We start from the raw sequence: 24,150 nt of genomic DNA, 5'->3' as shown, positions 1-24,150 counted from the left end.
ATCTTTATTATGCATTTTGTCCTTTTCGTATTGTATTTTCATGTTGCGAACTGCCCTGAGATCTACAAATGAAGGGTGGTATAAAGGTAAAGGTAAAGGGACCCCTGACCATTAGGTCCAGTCGTGGCCGACTCTGGGGTTGTGGCGCTCATCTCGCTTTATTGGCCGAGGGAGCCGGCGTACAGCTTCCGGGTCATGTGGCCAGCATGACTAAGCCACATCTGGCGAACCAGAGCAGCGCACGGAAACGCCGTTTACCTTCCCGCCGGAATGGTACCTATTTATCTACTTGCACTTTGACGTGCTTTCGAACTGCTAGGTTGGCAGGAGCAGGGACCGAGCAACGGGAGCTCACCCCGTTATGGGGATTCAAACCACCGACCTTCTGATCAGCAAGTCCTAGACTCTGTGGTTTAACCCACAGCGCCACCCGCGTCCCTAAAGGGTGGTATACACGTCTAACAAATAACAAAATAATAAAGTTACCAGTACCATTTTTCCAGAACTCACCATGAACTCTTCGCTTGTTCTCTTATAATGGCAATGGCACCCACCTGAGAGGTGCCAGAACTGAGTTCCATCAAGTTCCGGCTGGGGGGGGGGGACACCCAGAGTTACACGCTTTCTCTCTTTTCAGCTATTGTCGATTATAATTCACCTTTTCAATGCTTTTATGTATTTAACTGTTTTTCTGCTGAGAATTTTTAAAGCTCCATTTTACAGTTCTGCAAACGGTTTAGAGGTTTGGCTTTACAGTCGACAAATCTTGTTAGATAGATTTGTGGCGTTTATGCTCTCGCCTCCGTTGTTGGAAGCCGTGTGCTTCTGAATACAAGTTGCTGGGAATTTCAAGTGGGGAGGGTGCTGTTGTGCCCAGGACCTGATTGCGGGCTTCACAGAGACATCTAGGTTGACCACTGTGGGAAAAGGATGCTGCAGTAGATGGGTTTTGGGGGGTCTTCTTATGGAGGACAGTCATTACTGTTGGGATGCGTCCGGGGAGACGGCTGGCAGCTGGGTGAACTCCGGTTCTCAGAACAGCATCAAAACTGCGACTCAAGCCTCAGAGACCTTTAGAGACTGAGCACACAAGCTTGCAGAGAGAAGAACTCTTTGCAACAGAAGTAGAGGACAAAGGCATATGTAAGCATATTTACAAGCACTTATTCAGCATCAGGACAAAGGAAAAAAACATGTCTGCTTACCTTTGTGTCCAAGCAAACAGCAATAGGCAAAAGCTATATACCACGGAAGTTACCAGGAGACTGTGCTGGAAGTAAACAGACATGTGACGTACAACAACTCCACATGCCTGTTCCAAAGGTGGAATGGAAACTCAATATCCTAACATCCTCCCCCTTACCGTGTAACCTGTATTACCTGTGGTTCAACCCAATTGCAACCGCTGTACATAAACCTTAAGTTGTTCTCTGTTAAGAACATTAGATAACAGAGCTGCAGGAATCTTGTTTCCTGGCATGCAGGACACTTGAATGAATCCTTTCTGGATACATTCCCTTGCACAATGTAACTTTATCTGCAAGTATTTGGTTCTTTGCTTGCAACTCTCTCCCCATCTCAAGCATCTAGGCAGACACATCACTTTACCTAACGATAGGGCCAGTCCTCCATGAGTTGCTGACTGCTACTGTAGAGCATGCTAGCTGTAGGAGCACTTCCAACAGTGGTTGAAAGCAGAAAAGAAGTGGCATACTGCTTTGGGTAGATACACAGTTACATCATTTGACAGATCACTTAGCTGCCGACCATGTGGTTTGACTAAAGGAAGAATTCCATCCTTCTTAAATGAGCTGTGGCTCCCTTATAAATATCTCCTTTCATGATTTCAACATGTATCTTTCATGAAATATGGATTTCATTTTCTTCCCTCTCTCATTTTAAGGCCAGTAATATGCTCGTGTTTTAAAAATAATTCCCAGTTCTAGGTTTCTGTGACCAGGGGCTACAACTGCATTTATTTTTATTTTTTACAATCCAATTTAAAAATGGCAAGGGAGAGGGGATTTCAAATGCAACATAAAAATTAGCAGTTCATGGTCAAGAGGGAGGCCTTTGATGTATGGAAACCTTCCATTCAAGTCCAGAAATCATGGTGGCCTCTAGTAACGTTTTTTTTAAAAGAACCTTAAAAATACAGCGCAAGTAATTTCCTCTGCAACTTCTCTTTCAAGTTCAGTGGAATCATGGCTTTTTGGTATGGGAGCAGCAGAAACAAATAAAAGCGATTCTGGTTTTGATCACCAAAAGAGAGAAAGAGTGTATGTCTCTCCCTGTGAGCTTTCTAGAACATTCTATCTCCCCAACATCTCTTTGGCAAAACACCATTTAGCGGAATACAAAACAGTGTTTCAACTTTTTGAAGACAATGGAAGAAATTCAATGTGGCACTAAATTGAAGTTCTTTAGCGGTGTGCTAGTTGTGCTAGCGGGACGCGGGTGGCGCTGTGGGTTAAACCACAGAGCCTAGGGCTTGCCAGTCAGAAGGTCGGCGGTTTGAATCCCTGTGACGGGGTGAGCTCCCGTTGCTGGGTCCCTGCTCCTGCCAACCTAGCAGTTCGAAAGCACGTCAAAGTGCAAGTAGATAAATAGGTACCACTCTGGCGGGAAGGTAAACGGCGTTTCCGTGCGCTGCTCTGGTTCGCCAGAAGCGGCTTAGTCATGCTATCCACATGACCCGGAAGCTGTACGCCGGCTCCCTTGGCCAATAAAGCGAGATGAGCACCGCAACCCCAGTCAGCCACGACTGAACCTAATGGTCAGGGGTCCATTTACTTTTTTAGTTACGTTAGCGGAATGGCTTGCACAAGAAAAGGTGCAGAAAGCCAGGATGGTTTTCATGTCTTGTTGTTCAGCGAACCTGTGTCACCCTAATACCCCCATTTACACAACCTTCCCTCTGGTGCAACTGGTGCGCTGGATTTTTAGACTGTAAACCTCTCTGTGATCCAGATGAAAGGTACTGAATAATAAATAACAAAAAAATAGTAATGATTTTATATTGTGTCATCATTACCCCATTAGCCCAACAAGCCTTTTGCTGGCAGTCAAGGAACGTTGACTCCAGACCATAATTTCCTGAACCATGTGCTAAGATCTACAAATGAGACAATAAATGAATTAAGGTTCCAGGATCTTTGACACAAGAAGGCTCTTAGCTCGTAATCTGTTACCTGGTCCATTTAACTGAACATGCCAAGGCTTGAACCTGGGACTTATTTTCATGCCGAATGGAGGCTCTGGCACCAAGCGATGGGTGCTACTCCACTCTGGTCAAAACACATTCAGGCTCTACCACCCCAGAGGACCAAATGTGGCCCCCCGGGTCTTCCTTTGTGGCCCTTGGGACTCTGAAAAGGCCACACCCTCCCTTTGTGCCCTCCGTGAATGTCTTTGCCTGGCTCAAATGGGTCCTCCAGCAGCAGGTATGCCTCATCCTTCTCTGCTTGGGATGCCTGCAGAAACTTCAGTTGTGCAGATCTATTGCTCCACCCATCCTTGCCTCTGGCCCCAAACACCTTTGGCAAGAGACCCCTGGAAAGTTCCCCACAAAGAATCACAGAATTGTAGTGCAACCTAGTCAACCCCCCACCCCCAATGCAGGAATCTCAGCTCAAACATTCAGGACAGACGGCCATCCAACCTCTGCTCAAAAACCTTCGAGTCCACCATGTCCTGAGAGAGACCGCTCCACTGTCGAACAGCTCTTACTGTCAGAAAGTTTTTCCCAATGTTGAGTTGGAATCTCCTTTCTTGTTACTTGAAGCCACTGGTTGGATTTCTTCCTTCTGAGGTGCAGGCTATCATAGCAAAAGCTGAGTATTTTTAGGAATGCTTCATAACAAGGGAGGGTGAGAAAAAGGAGGATGGCATAAAAAGGGGCAGAGGCTGGCACAAAAAAAGTTGCAAATGAAAGTACAGTGGTACCTCGGTTTTTGAACGCCTCCGTTGATGAACATTTTGGTTTGCAAACGCCATAAACCCAGAAATGCATCGATTTTTGAACACACCTCGGAAGTCGAACATGCCACGTGGCTTCTGTATTGAGTTTTCAGTTTTTGAATGTTTCATAACTCAAATGGTCTTCCGGAACGGATTACGTTCGAAAACCGAGGTGCCACTGTATTCATATAGGGCCCTTCAATTGTTCTCTCAGGGCAGTTTTCAAAAAGAGTAAAAGCGATACAAAAACCAATTAAGCAAAAAATAAAAAAATAAAGTCTCAAGACCAGCACTGAACAGTCAGCAGAATCAAAACTGCACCTCAGAAACAAACAAAAAGGTCTTCATAACAATTAAGGGCATAGCTGTCAACTTTTCCCTTTTCTTGCGAGGAATCCTATTTGGAATCCTATTCCCTTAAAAAAAGGGAAACGTTGACAGCTATGATTAAGGGCAACAGCAGGCAAAGATTTCTGGGGATAATGTTCCACCAACTGGGATGTCATCAAGAAGGCCCATTCTGTCAGAGTCATTTCCTTTACCTCAAATGGTGAGACACTCACCAGGAACCCTCAATTTCAAATTGCAATAGACAGTGAGATACACACAGACAGGACCTACTGAAGATCTCACACGTGTGTTTATGTCCACATTACCAAATGCCTCAAAACCTGAGAGGTTTGCACTCCCAGGCAATGCTTCCTTACTTCACAAAACGTCAAAGCAGTCTGCTCCATTCTTTCATTGGTGAAGTGACCCTTGACTTGGGCACAGTTTCTGACATTTCACACCAAAACTTACCTTTCTGCAAGGTCTGGATCAGTGTTAGAAACTCGGATATATTAGCTAGGTGCCAAAAGGCTCCTTAAACCAAAGGTTACGGTTGCCAAAATGGAATGTCTACTTGCCATTTGGGGGCAAGGTGTCTCTAAAGTCTTATTTTTCAAATGATGGACTGACTGTGGTTGATTATCAGTTAAACATCTGGCGAGTTCAGATGACAACCTTGAGCTGGGTCAAGAGCTTTGAGAACTTAAAAGAAGAAAAGTCACCTGATCGAGGGGCAGTCCACATATATACTGGTCTGTTCCGACCTCTTTTTCTTAAAGGTGACTGCTTTTGCTCAGGCTACACAGGAAAAAGCATTTTGGTTCCAGAAATCCATTCAGATTGTGCAGATAAAATATAACTCATAGAATTCTACAGGATGGGGTATTAAGCGTGTGAAAACAGTCCAAATCCAATGGTTTGCAGGTGTGCACCTCCAGATGGTGGACATGTGGGGCACTATCCTGGCAACCAGGCATCTTCACTTGGTCGCAATTGGTCAAAAGTCAGGTGCAAAATGCACCTAACTAATTTTGAACACTGGTCATGATGAAGGGAGCCACGGCACTGACCATTTACTCAAAAGTCTCCTTTTGCAGAGAATTTGGTTTTCGAGACCTCTCACCCCCCGCTCTCTTCCTGGACCCAATTTATACATGTAAATTGTGGCCTGGCTGTCTTTTATTACTCAATACCTGGAAGGCCACAACTCCACATCCCCCTGCAACAAGGGTGAGGCCAAGGAAAACGTTACAGCCCTGACCTATGTCCACTGGAAATCTTATTTAAAAACTCTTCTGTTTTATCAGGTTTTTAAATGGCTTCTAAGTAGCACACCACCAACTTCGCTTTCAGCTATCATAATTGAACACAGGCCACTGTTCAAGAGGAACAGCTGAGAGCCAAGAATTTCCGTCCATTTTTGCAAGTTTTGCATTGTTCCATGTCTTTAGGCATCTTCCTTTGGACAGTTCCGCCCTGCCTATGCAAGTTTTGCATTAACAAGCTCTATATTTATCATTGACAGTTCAATGAACTTGAGCACCTGCCAGGAAGGGGACGGTGCCTTCGAACCAAACTGGAATAAATGAATAGGGCGCCATTGGAACAAAATTCAGCATACTCTTTTGCAGGGTATCATATGAGACAAGCCGGCTATAAAAGCCTCTCTGACACAATGCATAGAGCGCAGACCCTGACCACAGCTCAGCAGATTACACAATTCCCCTTAATATGATTGGAAATAAAAGTTGTCACTAAAACACAAATTCCCATCCCTCAGATTTTAACAGCTTTTCAAGAGAACAGCAACCAGCAAAACGCTTGTGCCATACACTTGTTTCTCTAAAAAAGAAAAAAAAAAGACTACCACCAGGCATGGATGATCACAATGTTTACCAACTTTAATAGGTTATTGCCACTAAACACAACAGTGTAAAGCCCTTTAGCCTGATCAAGTGCCAACAGCTGAGATTTTGTAGGGTTTTGTCGTTTTTTGCCAAGGAGCAATGTGATGGCAGGAGGAAGGAGGGAGGGAGGGAGGGAGGGAGGGAGGAAGGAAGGGAAGGATAGGAGAGTAGCCTGAGTAGGAAAAAGGCATCCTGAGGAAATGAGAAAGGCCCAAGCATAGTTGCCCCACTTTTCACAACAACTGACAATTTGGCTAGCTTGCTTTCAAACTTGCTACTATGGCACTGAGGATCAGAAACTGGTTTTTCCTTTAACTTAAGTTCTGTGAAAGACACTTTCCACAAATGTTTTGTGATTACTGCCTGACAGCAGCCATGTCTTCTATACTGATGCATCAAGTTCCTGGAAATCATTCCAGCAATATACACAAGCCATTGTGCTTTCACACCTGCTAGACAATGAAAGCATTTTGTCCCCCCAAGGAAGCAAAAGATGCTCAAAAGAGCTGAAATTTCCAAGCCCACAATGTCAACCATGGGCATACCCAATTATTATTATTTTTTAAACCTCACATGCTTTTCTGCTTTGGAATGGCAGACCTGCTCCCATCAAACCATGCCATATTGCAAATCCCACCCCCGTCTCCAGTTTCAAGAGAGCTTTACAATCTCTTGGGGATGTCGTTCCACAAGTTCAATCAGACTCCCTTAGGCATGCAAAACAAGTCACAGTCTTTTGGATCCTGGACCAGTTATATTCACAGACAGTATATGAAGCAGTCCTCTAAGCAGAGGATGTTGCTGCTTAACCATTCAAACAAGCCATGGTGAGAATTAAATTTTTTTTATTAGTGTATTCACATATTAGGCAAATGCAACACGCATGAAAGCTTATTTCTTAGGTTCACAAGTTCTACCAATACATTAGGCTACTGGTAAAACTACACAAATTGGTAATGGCTTCGCCAATTCTTTTAAAGTTGTCTGACCCACTTTGATTGCCCACCCTCAGGCTCGATATTTGGTATTGCTCCTATGCCCTATCTCTTAAGGCATAAAAAAATCCATCATTTATCTTCCGTTCAGTCAGCTGATTGCAAAGCTTAACACTGGCCACGTTTGTTCTCAAAGCTGAAGTTGTCACTAGGTGTACTTACAAAGTACAATACTAGTGCAAATAAACGATTTGGGGTGGGGCGTGGGGGGGGGAGGAAAGAAAACAGACAAAAAAAGGCAATCCTGCTACTGCCACAACAACAAGAGAATGACAGACGGCTAGATCACAAGATTGTTAGTAAGATGTATACTTTTCAAGTCAGAATAACCCTGCTATACAGTTTCCCAACCCTTACCCAACCCAGACTTATCTGTAGAATATAATTCAAAATATTTCTTAAAGCAAGGTTCAGATGTAGTGTCCAAGGGTTCTCAATAACATGTACTAGGGAATCTTCTCTTTTTATGGCTGGTCGCAACACCCAGCCTAGGGAGTCTGCAGAAGCAGTGACTTTGGCGAGATCAGCTCCTTCTGCAATGAATGCTCATTAAGCAAAGCCATACGATTTTGTTCGGACCAGCCCGGTAAACCTTCAAAGAAATGTTAAGTTTTATGTTCAAACCCTTGTGGAAGTTGCATTTCACTGTGTGGGAGAGAGGGGAAAACTGGTAGGGCAGCCAGATTAAATCTGATTTAGACTTTTCTCTTTTAAAAATCTACCAGTGAAGCAGGAGATAATTGATGGTGCGGCTGCTCTCAACCGTTCCTTTCAATCTGCACGCCCCAAAACTGTTGCCTGGCGTATCTGGAGTCCCACTACACCTTGGGAGGGAGAGGAGATGGAGTTTGTGTCTCCTCCTGCATTTTAGCAATGGATTTAAGAGCAAAGGAGATGAGACTCTGGGTTGCATCCTGGCAACCTTTTTAAAAAACAAACAAACAAACCCCTGCCGAGTGCAAAGGGATAGAGTTCAACTCCTGCATTTCACATACTCATCTCTGCTGTCTGGATAAGGGAAAGTTCTCATAAAGGGTTTCGAGATACAAAAGGACCAGCAACATCTTACAGCTGCTCGCTTGTCACTTCTGAAAAATAAGGGTGCTGCTTTGAAAGTGCGCACTCACCAATCTGAAGGCGGTGAACAAGTCTTTCTTGGGAGAAAAATGTGGATTATTATCAGTCAAAAAAACTTATTTTGCAACGGCTGCATGTGCGCATGCGCTGCAGACCTAGCATTTAAGAGATTGTAACACTCCAGGCAAAGGGCTGATGCCGGCAATTAAGAGATTCCTTGCTTCCACCCAGGTCTGAACCCCTCCGCTCCCTCCTTGATCCAAGCTAAGCATGATCCCAGTAGCATTTGTTAGCCATGGTCAAGGTGAAAAACCATTAGCACATTAATGTTGATTCCATGGCAATTAACCATGGCTAACAGGGAAGGAGGGAGAAGAAGGCAGGAAAGCATAATCCTCCTTGTGATCTCTTAACCCTAGTCAGAAGACCACACACAGTTACAGCTGCAGTGGCCTGTTTGGTGCATCTCCCAGGAACGACCTCCCGCCATATTTTTGAACTAAGGTGCAAGCTGGACCTCAGGGCCAGCAGCACCCATCGCCGGCAACAGATGCCACTACTTTAGGTGAGCAATGGAAGGATCTATTTTTTAAAGCATGGTTTGGCCCGGGGGGGGTGGGCGTGGGGGCAAGGAGTGAAAGGTTGAACGTGGCACTGCCTATTTCAGGCCCGCTGAGCATACTCAACAACGCAAGATTTCAAGAGATGGAACCCAAGAATTGCTCCCGCTCCAAAGAGGGGTTTTTAAGGTGACAGCTAGTACACTTGGAAAAGGTGGGGGGGGGGAGATTTTCTGCATAAAGTCTGTTATAGGGCAGCGGAAAGCCTGCATATATATTTATATATAAAAATATAAAAAAATATAGAGAAGCAAGAACTTGGGCTTTTTACGAGATGGCTGCCTAAGTCAAAGAGCTCCGCACATCTATCAATGGGAATTTAAACTCAGGACAGCAGAATGGTGTCAAAATTGCGGGGGGGGGGGGGGGGTCCCATGATACATTAACTGAACCACTCATGTTATTGGTAAACCTTTAGGACACTCAATTTATATATACCCAATAAAAAACACCATTAAAGTATTTAATATGTCCCTCCCTCCTTCGGCAGAAGGCGTTTCTATACACTAACTTTTCATCTAGAGCATCAGAGTATAGGAAACAAAACCCACAAGGTGCTTAGAAACTGATGAGACCCTCAAGTGCTTTTCTGTCTCTCTCTCTCTCTCTCTCTGAACTTTTTGGATAGGAAACAGTTCATGGAGACCACACACGAGTTACTACGACAGACGAGCTGTTAATATTTAAGTCTGTTGCCCGGACTTCGCATTTCAAGCGCGCTAGTGGAGACGAGGAGCATTACGACATGCTGGAGCAGCGCACTGAGGGAGAGCCCATCTGAGTCAATACTTTGTCCAACCACTGTAAAGGCCCGTTCAGGTGAAGCTCGATCCAACAGGGAGTGCTTGTTACCGTCTGCCGCCTGAAGAAGGGAGAAAGAGTTGGGGGATGAAATACACTGCGAAGCCAGCATACAACCTAAGGGCTTAGGCAAACTAAGGCCCGGGGGCCGGATCCAGCCCAATCGCCTTCTAAACCAGGCAGAGGGCCTTCTCGGTAGTGGCACCCGCCCTGTGGAACGCCCTCCCACCAGATGTCAAAGAGAAGAACAACTACCAGACTTTTAGAAGACATCTGAAGGCAGACCTCTTTAGGGAAGCTTTTAATGTTTAACAGGCCACTGTATTTTAATACAGTCGTACCTCAGGTTACATACGCTTCAGGTTACATACACTTCAGGTTACAGACTCCACTAACCCAGAAATAGTACCTCGGGTTAAGAACTTTGCTTCAGGATGAGAACAGAAATCGCGCTCCGGCGGAGCAGCAGCAGCAGCAGGAGGCCCCATTAGTTAAAGCGGTGCTTCAGGTTAAGTACAGTTTTAGGTTAAGAACGGACCTCAGGAACGAATTAAGTACTTAACCTGAGGTACCACTGTACTCTGTTGGAAGCCACCCAGAGTGGCTGAGGAAACCCAGCCAGATGGGCAGGGTATAAATAATAAATTCTATTCTATATCCGGCCCGCGGATGGTCTGGGAATCAGCGTGTTTTTACATGAGTAGAATGTGTGCTTTTATTTAAAATGCATCTCTGGGTTATTTGTGGGGCATAGAAATTCGTTCATTCCCCCCCCCCCCAAATATAGTCCAGCCCCCCACAAGGTCTGAGGGACAGTGGACCGGCCCCCTGCTGAAAAAGTCTGCTGACCCCTGGTTAGAGTCCCCGCTCAACAATCAGCTTGCAGGGCCACTTTTAAGACCACGAGGGGCAAAGAGCCAGTGCCTCAACCGCCCCTCCCCAATAGCAAGTTCTGTCACCAATTTGGGGCTGGGCGATATCTGGTTTTCAACACTGCGATGTATCACCAGAATGGTTTTAACTATAGGAAAGGTGGCGTACAAATAAAATGAGGGCAATGATTTTATTTATTAAATTTCTATTTCACCCTTCATCTGAAGATGACAATATGATACCAATTTCCTTAATTTGTAAAAGGGAACGTCAGGCCTACATTAACATCCCGTCTGCAGGATGGTTCTACTAACAAGCAGAGGAATGCCACTCTGTACCTGTATTCAGCGCCCCATCCTTTAACAAAACTCATCCTTATGGTGCACATTCGGGTTAGTTGATACACTGCTTCAAACCCCTGATTTACAGACTGAGCCAAAAGAGCAGCAAATTCCTGGTTATTAAAGATCTTTAGGTTGCAGCCTACAAAAAAAGAAAAACGGTAAAAGGATGAATGATCGGTACCATTACATTACACACGTTTAAGTGATTCAATCACAATCACACCCCAACTTTTTTCAAAACGTCTTTTCTTTAGGCATCACAGCAAGGCAAATAAATACGTTTCAATACACTGAAATGATGGCTGATCTCTGCTGGTTATACACCTCTTACCTGGTGGGATTTTGCACACGGTTGCAGGATGCCAGCCATATCTCTGATTACAATTGGGGCTCTGCACAAAGATTGCGCTATCGCTTAGGCACTCGGCAAAAACCTCTCCGCCAATGTAATACAGGCGCACTCCCCTCCCTAGAAAAAGAAAAAGAACATGAAATGAACAGAAGCACCTAAAATTTGCCAGGTCAAGGAACTGTTTTTTCAGCAGATCAAGGGAAGAAGGTTAGAGGAAGCAGGAGAACCGCTGGAATACGTGGCGAGAAGTACATACCTATGTGCCTTCTTGTCATCTCCACAGTGGCGTTTCTATTAACATTGGAGAGCAAGCCTAGGCAGAATCTTTCAGAGTTTGATGGATCCGTAAAGCCATCTACAGTAAGTGAAGGCTGTGACGCATGGAAGGTTTCTCCCACCCTCTGATTTAATTCATAATATGCTATAGAACACCAAAAAGCAGGCTCTGAGTAGGTGACCGGCTGCAGGTCTGGAAAGGAAAGAGGAAGAATTCTTGTGGTTAACCTGTATTAATGCTGCACTATCATTTGGCAATAGGAAGCTAGTCAAGGCTATACTCCCCAAATCCTCTCCTCTAGTTGTGCTCCTTAAACAAGGCAATTCCCTTGACTTCTGTTAGACTTCTCAAAGAATTCTTAGCTGCACATTGTGTTCGATGCAGTTTCCTTCACTGGCTTAAATAAACATTTAATTGACTATTGTTTGAGCAGAAAAGACATAATATACCATATTTTTCGCTCCGTAAGATGCACCTGACCATAAGGCGCACCTAGTTTTTAGAGGGGGAATGCAAGAAAAAAAATATTCTTTAAAGGGAGCGCTGAGCAGAGCCTGTGTGCATCCCAGGCTCTGCTCAGTGCTGCCTTTCACGAGCAGCGTGGAGCATGTGTGCAGTGCTTGCAGGCTTTTCCCCAAGAAGTCACTGACGGGCTGCCCTTCTCCCTCCTCGGGGAAAAGCCCCCAAGAGCCACACACACACTCCCCGCTGCTCTTGGGGGCTGTTGCGGGAGGTGGGGGAAGTGACAGAGCCACACGCTCTTTCACTTCCCCCACCTCCCGCAAAAGCCACGGACAGCCACGCAAAGCCTCCGCAGGGCAGCGGGATAAAGGCTCCCCGCTGCCCTGCAGAGGCTTTGTGTGGCTAAGCCAGAAGCTAGAACAGCTAGAGGGAGCGCTGTGCAGCGCTCCCTCTCACTGTTCTAGCTTAGCCCGCAAAGCCTGCATTCACTCCATAAGACGCACGCACATTTCCCCTTACTTTTTAGGAGGGAAAAAGTGTATCTTACAGAGCAAAAAATACGGTACTTTCTTCAAAACCTCTGCATTCTGCATTTCCTCTCTTTCATCTTGTGCGACAGATCCAACAAGCTTAACATATTTTTAATGCTAATTTACAAGTCTCCAAAACCTCTAGTTCTCTCCAAGTTGCCTCAACACACTCTGTGTGTACACACACGTACACACAAAATTAAAGGCATGTTCTTGTCTGGAATGCTTGATTTTTCCAAATGCTCCACATCCAGAGAACACCTTGTACTATACAAGACATGCATCGTGACATACTGTGAACCACCTCTACGTTTCCCATGATCAAAAGAAGGAAGCAATTGCATTATGTACTGTGGAACCTAACACAGCAATATCCAAGTTTAAAGGTGCCCAAAACACAGAGTCGATCCTCAGAGAAAATATTACTAGAAGATGCTGAATCAACTAGACATCAGTTCAGCAGTGTCTAGTTTTCAAGAGATTCCAAGGGCAATCTTAATCATAGGTCATAGAACTGCAGGGACCCCAAGGGTCATCTAGTCCAACCCCCTGCAATGCAGGAATCTCAACTAAAGCATCAAAGACAGATGGCCATCCAATCTCTGCTTTAAAAACTCCAAGGAAGGAGAGTGCACTACCTTTCATGGGAGTCTGCTTCAAAAACAGCTCTTACAGGACAATATGATATAACTGTGACCACAAAGTATGTCCCTATAATAGATCAACTACCAGCCAAAATTGACTGCCAACAAATATTTCTTTGCTCCTCCCCAAACCATTCCACATTGCCAACTAGGACAAAAAAAATAAACCAGGCAATTCTTCCCTTTCCATTTATGCCAAATAGTCTGCCTATTTCTATTAAAAAGTGGCAGACTACTGCACAGTCCAGTAACCTCTCACAAGGGCTGCAGTAACAGGACAATATGCTTTTTTAACAAATAACATCCCAGAGATACAGAAAGGGATTTTATTTGCGGCGGGGGGGGGGGGGGGGGGGAGGTCAACGTAGCAGAGTGGCCAAGTAACCAAGCCATGAACAACAAAAGCCCTGGGTCAAATCACCCCCCAACCTTGCTCACCCCCATCAGGAAAGGCCCTCTAAGCCTCAGCTTTCCCATATAGGATACAGCTGACATTACAAATCTACCTTGGAGGACTTTTCAAAGGACTACCGAGGAAGAGTACAAAACAGCTACAACACTAAAAAAGCACTATTCCAATGCTTTGAATATTGTAGTTACTTTAGCCTGCAAGTATGTGTCCAGAAGATATTCCACATACTGCTTATTTATGAACAGCACATTACCCAGTGTGTCTACTCAGCAGGTTACCAAAAAAGCCACCTGCACAACATTGGTCCAGCACAGAATACACCTTGATTAAAACACACAAGACAGCAATTAAACCATAGGTGCCCATACTTAAAACATGACACAGGAGAGGTGCTTAAAATAAACTTAAAAAGATTCTGTCCCTGCTAATCCCCGCACCCCAATAAACCACTTCTCCCCATACTCCGTAAGTTAATTCCACCTGCAGTGGATTCTAATATAATCAACCAAATGCAAGCACATTTACCTCATTTATTATAGAGAAGTGTTTACAACTTACCCAAGCTGTGATTGACAGGAGAGAGTGTACTGGGAGACAGCTCTGCTGGAGATCCTGAGGAATTAATACAAAAAAATGTTAGTTCACAACAAAAAATCACTTTAGTAATCACATTTGGAGGCTGTGCCAGCAGCAGTTTTGAGGTCCTGGGACCTGTTTTCACTAGGACAATCCCAGGTTAGATTTACTCTGAATAAGCTACAATATTGCTCCTGTTCAGCAAAAGTATATTTTGGAAAGTGAGCCAAAGGCAAGCTTTTTTCTAACTTGACAAATGCCAGTAACCTCATGCCATATGCACAGCAAATATTGTCCCTGTATTACAAAGACTGAGAAATACCCATGTTTGCAGCCTGGGACGGAGCATATGCCATAACTGAAGGCGAGCAGAAACTGAACCGTTTCCTCGGCTAACTTCGGTTGGCTTACTACTTAAGCCTACCCCTATCAGGAGTAGCAAAACAAAACAAAAACCCAAGGTTATGGGATCAGGGTGGGGGTACGGGCACACACAAAAAACCCCATACACATAACACCATCAAACAAGCTGATAACCTGTGCTTTCGCCACTACATAATTGCTCCGCAAAGAAAAAGACAAAACTTTGCAAGGTTAGTCCTACGACAAGCACTGCTCTTTGATCTGCACACAATACAATTCATGCCTCTTGACACATTTCAAGACTTCCCAAGAAATGACCCACATTCAGCGCAGAGTATCTTTGCAGACATTTATCTCCACAGCACTTCAACCTCTCACCAACCACAGCGTCCCCATTTTGACCCTGGACACTGAAGGCCACGCTGCCCCTTGATTACAGTATTAAGAGGATTTGCACTAAACTCAAATGGTTGCCTGGCCACTTGCATAAACCAAAGGTCTGGTTTAGACACAACAACTGCTAGTTGGACTAGGGCTAGTTCACAGTTTAAAACGGATAGCCCTTCTTTTTTGCTGCATCCAAACTTGGCAAAGTGGAGCTCACTCAAACTACAGCCTGTTAACAAATTGGGGTATCAAAAGCCAGGCTTGTTTCTAGTTTGTACAGTGGTGCCTCGCAAGACGAAAAGAATCCGTTCCGCGAGTCTCTTCGTCTAGCGGTTTTTTCGTCTTGCGAAGCAACCCTATTAGTGGATTAGCGCGATTAGCGGCTATTAAAGGCTTAAGGGATTAGCGGATTAGCTGCTAAAAGGCTATTAGCAGTTTAGTGCCTTAGAAAAAGGGGGTGGGGAGTGAAAAAAAATCGCAGGAACTCGCAAGACATTTTCGTCTTGCGAAGCAAGCCCATAGGAAATTTGTTTTGCGAAGTACCTCCAAAACGGAAAACCCTTTTGTCTAGCGGGTTTTCCGTCTTGCGAGGCATTCGTCTTGCGGGGCACCACTGTACTTGTAACAACCCGGGTTTTTTATATCGGAGCTGGGCCCCAAGACCTGCCTCTTTCCTGCTGTGAAGAGGTGTGCAGCTGCCTCACTCCCTTCCTTTCTTAACAGAGCTACTGGTTCTATAGCAAGGAGGGGGACAAAGGTAGCCTGCACATGTTACATTATTCCCACTTCCTGTCTTCAAGGATACCTTGGGGCTGAAAAGAGGCAGTGCGGTGTGGTAAACCTCCTTTACCAAGCACAGTTACTGCAAAAGCTTCACACCTTTAGAGGGAAAGGGATATTGAGACACAGATCCATGCTTTCGTAACCTCAATTAACTACTACAAGGGGCACAACTCAAGACAACCCATGAAGGCAACTTGGAAGCTGCCGCTAGTGCGATATGTACCTATCACCTGATACAACTGGAAGTGGAGTCATATTCCAAGGAGCGAACTGCCCGTCAGCCTAAATTAAGGCTGAACCCCATGTTGAGACACAATTAGTTTTTATTTTGTTACTGTAAGCCACCTTGAACTGTGGAAAGGGGGGCACAGAAATGTTTTAATAAATCTTCATCGGTACAAAGGGAGGTTTGCTAAGCCCCCTTACATATTTAAAGTCTTCCGTAAGAATTAAGACGGTTACCTGTATCCATGCTTTGGTTCAACTGCTGGTCACTGGTTTCTCCATCTTCACTGATATAGCCGGGCGGTGGTGTTTCTACCAAAAGTACAATCAATGAGCCATTAAATGAAAGGGTTCTCTCAGCGTCATGTACAACCTGCACACATTAAAGCTTTCGAAATTTGCAGAATTAAAGAGTGCACACAGCCTTTATTTTATAAACTGCAGGGGATCTCACTATGTCACTGTCTATGTTATGTGAGGAAAGAGGAATAAAACCCACCAGCCACCTGGCATTTCCCCTGCTCTCTAGGCTACATGCCCCCTACACACTGTGGATGGATGGATTTCTAGCAGAGCTGATTGAAAAACAGGCCAAGCAGGGTGCACCACAAACAGGACTAGATTATAACCAGTCCAAAGCAAGCCAAATACCAGCTGACATCCCAATGTGCTCTAGTCCTCCAAGGAGAAAACAAAAACACCCATCTTCCCTCCTCCCTTGGGAACGGGTACTGGAGAACATGAAGTATATGAGAACCTACATAGCTTTTTTAAAAAAAGATGTTAAGAAAAATGAATCAATGTGTATCCAATCATATCTAAAGCATACAGGATCTGTTTCCATAGTGTAGATCCTATCTGCCTGCCACAACACTGCAGGTGGCTTATACGTAAAATATAAGAGACTAGAACAATCACAAAGCCAAATCAAAGTAGGGCATGGGTAGGCAAACTAAGGCCCGGGGGCCGGATCCGGCCCAATCGCCTTCTAAATCGCGGATGGTCCGGGAATCAGCATGTTTTTACATGAGTAGAATGTGTCCTTTTATTTAAAATGCATCTTTGGGTTATTTGTGGGGCATAGGAATTCATTCATTCTTTTCCCCCGCCCCTCACAAGGTCTGAGGGACAGTGGACTGGCCCCCTGCTGAAAACGTTTGCTGACCCCTGATGTAGGGGAACCAATTGTGGCTAAACAGGGTTAGAGGCACATCGGACGTTACATGGATTAAAGCCTGGAAAAAGAAGACGCAACACTTCTTTGGTTTACAAATCATCAGGAAGAGGATTGAGATGTGTCTCTAGGCAGAAAATGCTTTGCCAGAGGTCTTACATCCCATAGCCAAGAGAGCGAGCAGGGGTCAATCTGCAGATCTTAAAGGACAAGAGGGCTTCTATGTAAGAAGTACTCTCAAATATATCCTGGACTCAGCCTATACAGATTGGAACCTATAAAGCCACCTTGAATTAGGCTTTGAAGAACAAAACAAGGAAGCAGAATTTAGTACATGTTTACTGCCTACACATTAAAACCTACTAGAAGCCCGAGTGGACTGTGCCTCTTATCCCAAATCCAGGATGTCAGCAGATGATCAAATGTCAAGTCCATTCCCTACAATCCATTGATACCAAACTCAATTGTGAGTTGGGCAGGTTATCAATCCTGATAAAGATTATGTTGAAAGCTGAACAGGCTTCTAAAGGGTCAGAGATGCTACCAACAGCACAGCCGCTGCAAAGAAACTCAAATCCTGGGGTGCCCTACCCTCCTCCCTACAGTATTTGCTTTCTCTTTGGTTGTTGTACTTGAAATTAGTCCTTCGGATGGCAGGAGGCCACTCGTCGCGCCATTTGCTTTGACATAAATACCTGGTATGTAATTGCTCTGTGGTTCAATTCCTGCTGGAAAGTTAGTGTTTTCGGGAATGGAATGAGTATAGTCATCAAGTTGTGGAAGTTCAGTCAGAATCTCTGTATGTCGTGGTACGAGGACAGGAGGCAGAACTGGGAGAGGAGAAACAAATTCCCAAAAAATGTTAAGAGACTGCCTAGATTTGCTATAGTTTTGCTAGATTAGTGCAGACACTAAGTTGCATCAATCTTATCTGTGGGACTAACAGTGCAGTTCTATGGATGTTTACTTGGAAACAACTCCCACTTTGGGACTTACTTCAACAGACAACCACAGAATTGCACAGCTACTTACTTGGGTAAATAGGTCTTACTGAAAGGTAAGCATGCAGAGGATTGCAGCCTCAGTATGTTAGGTAATATCATTTTCAACCAGTTATAATGACCAGATGGATCAGTTTTGTTTCAAGAAAAAAAGACAAGATAAATATTAGGTAGCAGAGAGGCCACAAGTATCCAGTATGGAGAACATGGCAAGTGTTATCTCCCCTGGAATCAAGCAGGATGTATTGAATTTTTAATTCATTTTATTTAATAAATTTTATGAGCAACTTTTGAAAACAAAACATAGTTAAAACCATGCTCAAGGTGGTTTACAACATGAAAAAACACATAATTACAAAGGTAACAAAAGTAGTCAAACAATAAACATTTAAAAAATCACAACCAAATTAAAAACTTTTGACATAAATGGTGGTAAGCTCTAAAATAAGGGTACAAAAAATCAGTATCAAAAAGAGCAACAACCTGCCCCGCTCCCCCAAGCAAACAATACCCCAATCCAAAAGGCCGTTCAGCAGCCTCAGCTTTTGTAGCTGGAGTCAATCAGGGCCCCATCCTTCCAGGCCAGGTGGGAAAGGCCTGCAAAAAGCCATTTCCTTAAATAAAAAAAGACCTGGGTTCCACTCCCCTATTCATTCAGGAAGCTCCTTGGAGGTGACCTCCAAGCCACTGCATTCTGAACCAGCTGAAGCTTCCAGTCTTCAAAATGTAGCCCAAGACAGAGGAGCCCAATCCAGCTTTCCAGACTGGATTTAAGTGGCACTGTATCTAGATAGGCTGACTGCTAGCTGCGACCCTAAGTTGATAAAAGACACTACTAGTCAACAACGAATGTGAAGCCACCCCCCAAACTATGAACCTGACCTTTCAGAGAGAATGCAACCCTACCCACAACAGATATATGAATAGTCTTTGGCTCAGCCTTCGTCTCTTGGCTCTCTGTTCCCTAGGTGCTTTCTCAAGCAGAAAAGATTAAGACGGGCAGTCACATTTATTTCCCCTTCCTCCATGGAGTTTTGGATATCATGGGCATTCCCTGTTTTTAGTCATAACCACTTTGTGAAGTAGGTTTAAGGATGGAAGATAGAAGCTGGCCCAAGGCCAACCAATGAGTTTTACAGTCAACATCTGAACCCCGGTTTTCTCACCTTTGTCCAACATTCTGTTAGAGAACATAAATCCAACTAGGACAACCAGGGTGCAAATCCCAACTCAGCAACAAAGGTCACTGGGCTGCCTTGAGCCAGACATTGTTTCCCAGCATATGGCTGAGTTGTGAAGATAAAGCAGGAGTGGAGACGCATCATTCCAAGCTCCTTGAACAATTGCCAGTAAAAAAATTAGATGCATGCATCTCTTTTTACTATTGATGCTTGAATTTTTACTGGTGGAAGCCACAAGGGAGACGCACTCCAGGTAGTAGCTGCTCATCTATGGAGTCCACTCCCCAGATACGAAAAAAGGCTAAGCATCAAGTCAGCTTAGTGGCTATGCCTGAAAAAGTAGGGGGGGGGGGAGCCTTTAAGCTGTATGTGCATTTATTGAACTTATGTTAAAAAGTACTGTGTTTTGCTCCCAGTCTCTGCAACTGAGAACAAATAGTTTTGAAAGAGACGCTCTGCTGCCCTAGCTGCAAGCATTTTTGTTAACATTTTGCAATTCCAAACTATCCTGGGAGGCGCCAAACACATGCATTCAATACAACAACAATGCCTTTCAACATTTAAGCACCATTGTCCGATTAAATTTTGGATTAGCTCTCACTCAAGCTCTTGGAATTCCAAAACAATAACATGGACTCCTCTCACTTCAGCTTTGCACACATTGTTAGTAAGATTCTTAGCAAAAGAAGCCAGGGCAGCAGACACCGATACGCCAAGAGCAGCTTGCCATCTTCCTACCTGGAGTCTCCACTCTCTGGTAATGGTAAGGGTTTACGCATACTTCGTCCTTTTTAAGATTAAAAGCATATTCACAGTTTTCAATTGCCTTAAGTTCGTGGTGACTGTGAAGGTCAGGCCAGCGCCACAAACGGCAGTAAATAACATGTGGCAATCCTTTACGGTGGGATACTTGCAGGCGGCCATCAAGAGACCTAGAGGGAGGAAAAGTATTCCAGAACATTTAGGGAAGTTCTCAGGAAGCACATATAAGCCAAGATATTCTGTACCTCTCATTGCCGCCACCCCTTTAAACCAGAGAGCCAACAAAAGACATTTATGATGTTCTCAGGTAAGAGGTAGTGTTATTGTTAAAGCATACACTACTATTATTGGCACTTGAAATCAAGGAGTCCCTGGGTGACAGGGTGCGCTGGTGACAACGACTGCACATCTAAGCAAACAGGACATTACACCTAAGCCTGCTCACCATGAATACTATGCTACACCTTAGTTGACGCTGCTCCTTGCTTTAAGCACATCTCTGTCATACAAGATTGCGCGTAAGGTTACAGCGGTCGGATCTCCAAGCAATCCACATCACTTCCCAACCTGAAGCTTGCGTTCGGCATACACTGGGCTTGCTTGTGGTTTCACGGTCGGTTCCTCGCACCCCTTGCTGCTACCAGTTGAAAAGGTTTGCTAGTTTTAAGATAGACTGCCTAGGCCTACACAAATGCAGATGGTTTATGACTCATGGGATGGGAAAGACAAACCTCAGTACACAATGCGAGTAAGGGTGACATGGAAAAAAACCATCAAAAAACCTAAACAAGCTGCTCACTCCCCAAGTTGTGTCCCACACCTTCCGTAAGTCTCTGAATGCACATACCTGATCAGCTAACCCCACGCCCCGCCAAAAATACCCCCCTCAGTGTGCAATCTGTTTTAAACACACACACACTTGCCCCCAATTCTTATTAAACAAGTACAGACCATATGGTTGCATCCCCCACCCCACCCCAAGTTTTCCCCTTTTCAGAACGGCACTGATGTGGAGAGAGGGTTTTTTTTTCCTTTTCCAAAATTAGAATTTCATTGGTTAAAACATCAGCTGAGAACACTTAAGGCAAAATCAGTTTTTTTAAAAAAAATGCTTTGCTGACTAGGAAGCATTTCCACTAGACAAGACCCTTGAAAGCCAACCCTCCCACAAGATCTCTACAATGAGACACAGGGCAGAATATTCACCTGGTTTGTTCAGAGAAGCTGTATAGGCCTGTGGTATCCCACTGATCTATCGTGTTTGGTGTACTCAGTCCCCAAATTTCAGAGCAAGTGCTGTGTATAAAATTGAAAAAAAACAAAAACAAAAAAGTTGATGTGAATATGGAAGCATGGTTATTCAAACTACCATGATGTAAAGACATGGGGGGAATGTACAGAAAGCTTCCTCTCACATAGAAGATGCAGCTTTTCTTAAGCCTCAAACGCTGTATATTCTATATGAAGAAGGCCAATAAAATGGAACATGTGATTCAAGGTAAAATGATGTTTCCAAAAAGGTGAACAAGTTCGCTGGGTTTAAGCAAACAGCATATTTTGAATATACCTTAAAACAGGCAAAACCTCCTCAACGTGGCAGTACACAATAGTATCTTCTAGCTTTAGGGAGTATATTTGCAAGCATATGAAAAGTCACAGACTAAGCCGTGTCAGTATGATGGTAGATTTCCACAAGTTGTTAACACAGCAATCAGGAACCACAAGAGCGACGTAGATCTATTACTAGCTTGAATGTGCAGGCTTTTTTTTTCTGTGTAGTGGAAAGGCCTTATGACAATCCTCTCCCATTTTCTTCAGTGCCATATAAGAAAAAGGATACGTCCAATGTTATGCTGTTGCAAAGCACACATTTATGCAGGCTGAAATCCAACAGGAGAAGTTCAAACAGCTCAACATAAGGTACACGAAATGCCATTTATTAACTCAAAAAACCTTTAAGTTGCCAAACGAAGATGGCAGTCATTTCAGAAAAGACAAAGATTTAATGGATGTCCCAGTAACCAACGTCATCAATATGGGTGCAATATTAAAACAAACCTGATTTATACCTGTGACAGAATGCCTACATGGAATATCACTTTATTCTATACTACATGGAATATCATTTTATTCTATACCGTTTGGTATTCTTCAGGAACCAGCCGCTGCACATTGCTTTCCACCTCCTGGAAGAGTTCTCAGTTATGCACCTTACTCTCTGGCAATAATGCCCTATTTCTGGATGGCCAAATGTCACAAGTCAAAAGAAGCAAGCCAATTTACATGCTTAGTGGTATAAACTTCGTTTGCTTAGAATTTCCTTCACTCTAGCGGTTACCCAACAGTCAACACATCCCTTTTTTTTATTTCCTCAATTCACTTTCCAAGTACAATGAATAAATAACCCCTTTGAATATATTTGAGTCACCCCTTAACTGGGGGTTCTCTGGGTGACACAGTTTAAATGGATACACAGTCATAAAACATAATTATGGCACAGCACTGAAATCCATCAGAACCACAACGCAGGAGACTTAACACACCTCTTCGCTGTCATGTAACACAGCAATCTTGACAGCAGATACTCAATATCAATAAAAGATGCTAGCACTATATTAAAGTGACTTTTTTTGTAAATTAGAGGGTTTGTTTTAACCATCAAGCTGCCTTTTGCTAAATAAATAAATAACCAATTAAAACACTAAAAACCTTTAGTGAATAAAAGGACTTGTCTAGCACCAAAAAGACATTAAGCCAGGCAAGCCTTTCTAAGGAGTGTGTTCCAAAACTGAGAGGTGGGGGGGGGGGCACTGCTGAGAAAGCCTTCTCTGTAGCTTTCTGCACTTCAGAATAAGGAAGAACTTGGAGCAGTGGCTCTGCAGATGTTGGAGGTCAGGTAGAGATTTATGAAAAAAAGGTGGTCCTTCGGGTATCATGGTTCTAAGCCCAAATGTATGTGTGCTATATAACACTAGCCCAATTTGCTAGAGTCAGTCTTCTGTAGCTGAAATGAAGAATGAAAAACTTCCACAATTCTTTCCTGATTGGAATTCCTGATGTGATTCTGACCAGCAAGTGGTTATTTGTAGTCTTCAAAATAATAAAAAAACATTTCTTGAAAATATCAAGTCCATTTCTGGTCTTACTTCCCATCACACCCCAATGGCTCAGGCTGCTGGAAATATATATTTTTTTCTTAGAGAGACTTCAATTAGCTGGAAACAGAGCCAATTCCCACGCATGGTTTTTCTTCCAGCCACCACTGCATGTGAAAAGATAACTCAGTACTCAACCTATGAAGGTTTCACAGCAACGATCTATCAACTGTAAACTGCTCCTGCTCATAAATTGTATTCACACAAGTGTTATGGATGTTTCATATGAGGTTTTCTGCATGTGTTCAACAGATATAAATAACCCTGATCAACACTCATTTATCGCAAATTAAAGATATCCTAGAATCATAGAGTTGGAAGAGACCACAAGGGCCATCGAGTCCAACCCCCTGCCAAGCAGGAAACACCATCAGAGCACTCCTGACATATGGTTGTCAAGCCTCTGCTTAAAGACCTCCAAAGAAGGAGACTCCACCACACTCCTTGGCAGCAAATTCCACTGTCGAACAGCTCTTACTGTCAGGAAGTTCTTCCTAATGTTTAGGTGGAATCTTCTTTCTTGTAGTTTGGATCCATTGCTAAGTGGTTCAGAACAATTAACCATAGTTGAGGAACCAGGACTTGGCCACAGATGATTGCATATTCCCACCAAGTGCTTCTTGGTGCAATGCATATACCATTCACAAACGGAATAAAAAGGGGTGTTAAACTCCAATGAAGAACCTGTTAAAAGAGGCAAGAAGGGAAAATTCATACAGCCAAGTAACCCAAGCAGCAGCTGCCGCCCCTCAATTCCTAAATTATGGTTGAATTCTAGATGGCACCGGCTCACCGTAGTATTGGCAGCAGCCACAAATGACCTTTTAAAATTTAGAAAATCGTATTTTAGCTGCTATCACTAGGACCTATAGATGTTCAATTCACCAGATTCCAAGGAGGTCCCACAAAACAGTCCGGAGTGTGTGTGTGCTTTTGTCTGTTGCTCACATGCCTAATCT

General features: G+C 43.9%; 1 protein-coding gene across 4 annotated transcripts in view; it reads right to left on the bottom strand.

The window, feature by feature from the left end:
* Positions 1-7,025: 7,025 nt before the first annotated feature.
* The window catches only part of SMAD2 (SMAD family member 2), a 40,040-nt gene continuing 22,915 nt past the window's right edge, over positions 7,026-24,150 (bottom strand). For 3 of the 4 annotated variants that reach the window (XM_083403004.1, XM_083403005.1, XM_083403006.1), the window contains 9 exons: positions 21,243-21,332; positions 20,013-20,206; positions 17,788-17,922; positions 16,156-16,230; positions 14,143-14,196; positions 11,516-11,728; positions 11,239-11,376; positions 10,902-11,046; positions 7,026-9,751 (listed from right to left, as the gene is read on the bottom strand). In XM_083403004.1, coding sequence (XP_083259130.1) covers positions 9,628-9,751; positions 10,902-11,046; positions 11,239-11,376; positions 11,516-11,728; positions 14,143-14,196; positions 16,156-16,230; positions 17,788-17,922; positions 20,013-20,206; positions 21,243-21,332 — 1,168 coding nt within the window. In that variant the 3' untranslated portion in view covers positions 7,026-9,627. The remainder of the gene's footprint in view (positions 9,752-10,901; positions 11,047-11,238; positions 11,377-11,515; positions 11,729-14,142; positions 14,197-16,155; positions 16,231-17,787; positions 17,923-20,012; positions 20,207-21,242; positions 21,333-24,150) is intronic. The other variant, XM_083403007.1, reaches the window with a different exon arrangement.

Source organism: Podarcis tiliguerta (genome assembly GCF_965153285.1).
Source record: "Podarcis tiliguerta genome assembly, chromosome: 11".
NCBI classification, from domain to species: Eukaryota; Metazoa; Chordata; class Lepidosauria; order Squamata; family Lacertidae; genus Podarcis; species Podarcis tiliguerta.
This window is presented reverse-complemented; position numbering and strand designations above follow the sequence as displayed.